Here is a 6,352-nt window from a genome sequence, read left to right on the forward strand (position 1 = left end):
CGCTCACAGCAACCTCCAACTCCTGGGCTCAAGCGAGTCTCCTGCCTCCGCCTCCCAAGTAGCTGGGACCACAGGCGCCCGCTACAACGCCCGGCTATTTTTTGGTTGCAGCTGTCATTGTTGTTTTGGGGGGTCCGGGCTGGGGATTCGAACCCGCCACCTTAGGTGTACGTGGCTGGCACCTTAGCCAGTTGAGCTATAGGCGCCAAGCCCAGAATGAGATTCTGTCTCAGAAAGAGTTCTCACATGCTCTACACTCAATTTTCCCTATTATTACTATTTATTACTTTTTCTTTTTTGTAGACAGTCTCACTCTATCACCCTTGGTAGAATGCTGTGGCATCATAGCTCACAGCCAAATCAAACTCTTGGGCTCAAATGATCCTCTTGCCTCAGCCTCCTGAGTAGCTAGGACTACAGGTACCTGCCACAACGCCCCGCTATTTTTATAGACAGGGTCTTGCTCTGGCTCAAGCTGGTATTGAACTTATGAGCTCAGGCAATCCATCTGCCTCAGTCTCCCAGAGTGCTGGGATTATAGGTGTGAGACACTGTGCCGGGCCAATTTCCCCTATTAACATCTTACATTAGTAATTTATCACATTACTGAACCAATTAGATTATTATTATTATTTTTTTTTTTGAGACAATCTATGTCATCTTTGGTAGAGTGCCATGGCATCACAACTCACAGCAACCTCAAACTCTTGGGCTTAAGCAATTCTCTTGCCTCAGCCTCCCAAGTAGCTGGGATTACAGGTGCCCACCACAATGCCCTTTTATTGAGAATGGCTCATTATAAACAAAATATATTTATGTATAAAATCTGTGCAATGCCAAAGATCCTGTTCGACCCCTGTGGCTAGAGTAAACAAAGCCCACTGTCTCTCTTAGCTTCTAAGGCTGCACTGAGCACCAGTGTGGACCACTGGGCACTGGGCTCACGCTATCCTCCTGCTTCAGCCTCCTGGATATCCAGGCTCTCTCTCTGGTCTTGTTTTTGTGACTTGTGCAAGAACACGAGTGTGGCTTGCATCCTTTCTCTGTGACCTCCCCAATGCCTGGGTAGTTTTTGTTGAATTGTCATTGTTGTTTAGCTGGCCCAGGCTGGGCTCGAACCCACCAGCCTCTGTAAATATGGCCAGCGCTGTAACCACTGTGCTATAGGCACTGGGCCATTAGAATGGTCCTTAATCAACCGGTATAGTTGAGATCCACAAAAGAGGATAGGAACTAGACACAGGTGAAGGGAGAACATTGTAGCATAACAGAAGCAGACACTGGAGTGATGAGCTGCGATCCAAGGAGCACCAAGGATCAGTGGCCACATCCAGATGCTAAGAAAAAACAGGGAAGAATTCTACTCAGTTGAGGAGGGAACGTAGCCCTATTAAAGTCCTGACTTGGACTTCTTAGTCTCTAGAATTATAAAACAATACATTTCTGTTGTTTTAAGCCACCTACTTTTTTTTTTTTTTTTTTTTGAGACAGAGTCTCACTATGTTACCCTCAGTAGAGTGCCATAGTGTCAAAGCTCACAGTAACTTCAAACTCTTGGGCTCAAGGGATTCTCTTGCCTCAGCCCCCCAAGTAGCTGGGACTACAGGTACTCGCCACAATGCCCAGCTATTTTTTGGTTTCCGTTGTCATTGTTGTTTGGCAGTACTGGGCTGGATTCGAACCCATCAGCTCTGGAGTATGTGGCCAGTGCCCTAGCCCCTGAGTTACAGGAGCCAAGCCAAACCACCCAATTTATAGCATTTTAGTTCCACAGACCTAGGAAATGAATGTAGTAATTAAATTAATTATTTTGAAGCTATGTAAATACCTTGTTCCTCATCAGGTTTTCAGTTCAGTTATTAATTTTTATCAGTATGGATTCAGAGTCTTATTTATTATTTTAATTCATGACAATATTTATTTTGATGCTCAAATTGACAAGATTTGGCCAGTGGGAGCCCCTTTCTGTGTTCTTTATTTATTTCCCCATCATTTTTTGAGCAATTTCTTACTTTTAGAACAAGGTGTTACAGGATTATCTTGTTTTTCTTGTTGTACATACTTGCCCAAGAAGCCCTAAAAGATCTAAGCACTAGGTAAACTCCTTGCTTACCCTGTGATAATCACTCCTACCACACCCTGTGAGCTACAGGGTGTACTAAGGTTAAGCTACACTTAACCTACACACACACACACACATTTTCATGTCTCTCCATGTATGTATTGAAAACCGCAAGTTCACAGTTATTTCCAATTCCAGTCCAACTTATAAGTTTCATTCTAGTTTTCTTACTTCTTCACATTTCTAATTGCTTTTTTTTCTTGTGGTCTTGAACCTGTGAGCTCAGGCAATCCACCGCCTAGGCCTCTCAGAGTACTGGGATTACAAGAGCCAGGCCCTCCACAACCCTAGTTTAATCATGAGAAAAATATCAGTCAAATTTCAGTTGATTATCTACTAAATACTATAACAGTACTCTTTGAAACTGTCAAGATCATCACAAATAAAAAAAATCCAACTGTCACAAATAAAAGAAACCTGAGGATAAAGGAAACAAGACTCCTAAATGCACTATGGTATCTTGAATGGGATACTGGATTATAAAAAAGGACATTAGGTAAAAACAGGAAATCTGAAGAAAATACAGACTTTCATTAACAATAATCTAATTGGGCTTGGCGCCTTACCTCAGTGGCTAGGGCGCCAGCCACATTCATGGGAGCTGGTGAGTTTGAACCTGGCCTGGGCCTGCCAAACAATAATGATAACTACAACAACAAAATAGCCAGACATTGTGGTAGGCGCCTATAGTCTCAGCTACTTGGGAGGCTGAGGTAAGAGAATCCCTTAAGTCCAAGAGTTTGAGGTTGCAGTGAGCTGTGACGCCCCAGCACTCTACCAAAGGCGACATAGTGAGACTCTTTCTGGAAAAATAAAATAAAATAAAATAATGATCTAATTTTAACTTGATCATGTCTCTAAGAACCCTATTTCCAAGTAAGGTCACATTCATCTGTATGTTTTTAAGATGCATAATTCCATCTACGATAATTAGGGAAAATTTTACAATGAACAAGCATGAAAAACGCCACATTAATCAAGATATCAAAGAGAACATCACAGGTAGTGGGAAAAGTGCAACTTGTATGCCAACTGATAGGATGAACCAAGAACCCAAAATCCATTTCTATGATAGCCCTAAAGATACACAACCTCAATCTGATCATAAGTATTTTCTTTTTGGCTCGGCACCTGTGGCTCAAGTGGCTAAGGCGCCATCCACATACACCCAAGGTGGGGGGTATGAATCCAGCCCTGAGCCCGCCAAAACAACAATGACGGCTGCAATCAAAAAACAGCCGAGCGTTGTGGCGGGCGCCTGTGGTCCTAGCTACTTGGGAGGCTGAGGCAGGAGACTTGCTTGAGCCCAGAAGTTAGAGGTTGCTGTGAGCTGTGATACCACAGCACTCTACCCAGGGGGATAGTTTCAGGCTCTGTCTCAAAAAAAAAGTTTTTTTTTTTTTTTTGGCCGGGGCTAGGTTTGAACCCACCACCTCTGGCATATGGGGCTGGCGCCCTACTCTTTTGAGCCACAGGCAACCGCCCAATAGGAAGTGTTCTCTTTTTTTTTTTTTAATTGCAGTTTTAGGCTGGGGCTGGGTTTGACTGATCATAAGTATTACATAAATTCAAACTGGGAGAAATTATACAAAATATTTGACTTGTAATCTTCAAACATATTCAGGCTAGGTGTGGTGGCTCACACCTGTAATCCTAGCACTCTGGGAGGATGAGGTAGGCAGACTGCTTGAGCTCAGAAGTTCAAGGCAGCCTGAGTCAGAGCAAGAGCCTGTCTCTAAAAATAGCCGGATGTTGTGGTGGGCGCCTGTAGTCCCAGCTACTTGGGAGACTGAGGCAAGAGGATCACTTGAGCCCAAGAGTTTGAGGTTGCTGTGAACTATAATGATGTGGCACACTACCAAGAGGTAGTGAGATTCTGTCTCAAAAAAAGAATAAATAAATAAAAATAAAACAAAAAAGTAATTTCTTCATATGTGGAGACAATGCTTATCCTAATAGAGCCAGACTACATCATATAAATGGTTTCTGATATATAGTAAGCATGCAGCATGAGATGGTTTTAATTATTACTTACATTAGCTACCACTTTTACTTCTTTGTATTGTGCTTCATAGAAAATTCCAGCATTTTCCAGTGCTTCTGTTAGTGAGGGCCCATTTTTCACTTGCTTATCTAATCCATTCACAAATTCCTCCAACTTGGAGCTTGCCTCTTCAAATTCTTTGGAGAACTTCTTCCCACCTGTTTTATCTAAAATAATACAGGAAGTACACATTTCAGGATAAAAAATTAAAAATCCAATCTTTTAGCCAGGCAAGGTGGCTAGCGCTTATAGTCCTAGCTATTTGGGAGCTGAGACACAAGGATCACTAGAGCCCAGAGTACAAGGCTGCAATAAGCTTGGTCATGCCACATTGTACTCTAGTCTGGGAGACAGAATGGTAACTCATCTCTAAAAAACTTTTTAAAATTAAGTTAAAAAGAGAAAAAGAAGTCTTTTGAAGAAAATTCCACTATGTGAATATGCTGTGCCCTTGCTACCTTAGGGTATAACAGTCACAGTCTCATAGTTTTTCTTTTTTGAGACAGAGTCTCACTATGTCACCCCTGAGAGAATGCCATGGCGTCACAGTTCACAGCAACCTCAAACTCTTGGGCTTAAGCAATTCTCTTGTCTCAGCCTCCGAATTAACTGGGACTACAGGTGCCTGCCACAACTCCTGCTTGTTTTTCTTTTTTGCTGTTGTTTGGCAGGCCTGGGCTGGGTTCGAACCTGCCAGTCTTGGTGTTATGTGGCCGGCGCCCTAGCTGCTGAGTTACAGGTGCCAAGCTGCCAGTCTCATAGTTTTATCTTAAGCTTCTCCAAACCACAGAATCACAAAACAGAGTATTAAAAATTTTCTCAAAAGTTGGGGCCTGGTGGCTCATGCCTGTAATTCCAGTACTCTGGGAGGCCAAGGCAGGTGTACTGCCTGAGCTCACGAGTTCGAGACCAGCCTGAGCCAGAGCAATACCCTGCCCCTAAAAATAGCTGGGCATTGTGGAGAGCAACTGTATTCTCAGCTGCTCAGGAGACTGAGGCAAGAAAATCGCTTCAGCCCAAGAGTTTGAGGTTGCTGTGAGCTATGATGGCATAGCACTCTACCAAGGATGACAAAGTGTAGGGTGACCAGATTTTAACATCGGTAAGGCAGGACAACATGGGGGGGGAGGGGGCGGGGGCAGGGCAGGGCCTGACAACAATGCAAACTTTGATAAGCAGTTCTCAATAATCACTTCTCAGCAATTATTTGTTATTATTACAGTTTAACGTTATAAAATTAACAAAAATAACATAAAACTCATATTCTGGCGAAATAGCCACATGGCAGCCAAAAACCATATATTCCCTTCCTGTTCTCCCACCCATTTGTGCATTCTTTCCAAAAATCGGGACTTTTTTAAAATGCTGCGGGACATGGGACAAATTGTTGAAAAGCAGGACTGTCCCACCAGAAGCAGGACGTCTGATCACCCTAACAAAGTGAGACTCTTATCTCAAAAAAAAAAAAAAATTTTTTTCCCCACAAAACATTCACGTCAAGCTGCTATAGTGAAGCAAGAGTGAAGGCAGCTGCGATTCGGGTAAAGAAAAATTCAACTAAAGTTTGTTTATTACTTCTTTTCTTCACAAATTGGATGTCATAATGCTACTTAAGAACAGCAGTCTGGGGCAGTGTGCCAGCCCAGGCTGGGTGGTTCAAATCCATCCCGGGGCCAGCTAAAACAATGACAACTGCAACAACAACAATAACAAAATAGCTGAGCGTTGTGGCAGGCGCCTGTAGTCCCAGCTACTTGGGAGGCTAAGGCAGGAGAATGGCTTAAGCCCAGGCCAGGAGTTGGAGGTTGCTGTGAGCTGTGATGCCACAGCACTCTAGCCAGGGCAACAAAGTGAGACTCTGTCTCCAGAAAAAAAAAACAACAGCAGACTGGGACTCAATTTACTTGCACCATAACTTTTGCATTACACAAGGTTATGAGATGTATCTCTTAAATGAGAAAACTAGGCTCAGTGCCTGTAGTTCAGTGGCTAGGGTGCCACCCACACACACCAGAGGTGGCGGGTTTGAATCCAGCTAGGGCCTGCCAAACAACAATGACAACAACAAAATAGCCAGGCATTGTGGTGGGCACCTGTAGTCCCAGGTACTTGGAGGCTGCGGCAAAGAGAATTGCTTAAGCCTAAGGATTTGAGGTTGCTGTGAGCTGTGACGCCATGGCATTCTA

General features: G+C 43.5%; 1 protein-coding gene across 5 annotated transcripts in view; it reads right to left on the bottom strand.

The window, feature by feature from the left end:
• RPRD2 (regulation of nuclear pre-mRNA domain containing 2) overlaps positions 1 to 6,352 on the bottom strand; it is a 117,236-nt gene that overhangs the window by 16,280 nt on the left and 94,604 nt on the right. For all 5 annotated transcript variants that reach the window (XM_023519428.1, XM_012811769.2, XM_023519429.1 and 2 more), the window contains one exon: positions 4,158 to 4,333. In XM_023519428.1, coding sequence (XP_023375196.1) covers positions 4,158 to 4,333 — 176 coding nt within the window. The remainder of the gene's footprint in view (positions 1 to 4,157; positions 4,334 to 6,352) is intronic.

Source organism: Otolemur garnettii, unplaced genomic scaffold (genome assembly GCF_000181295.1).
Source record: "Otolemur garnettii isolate 467f Iridium unplaced genomic scaffold, OtoGar3 scaffold00174, whole genome shotgun sequence".
Classification (NCBI taxonomy): Eukaryota; Metazoa; Chordata; class Mammalia; order Primates; family Galagidae; genus Otolemur; species Otolemur garnettii.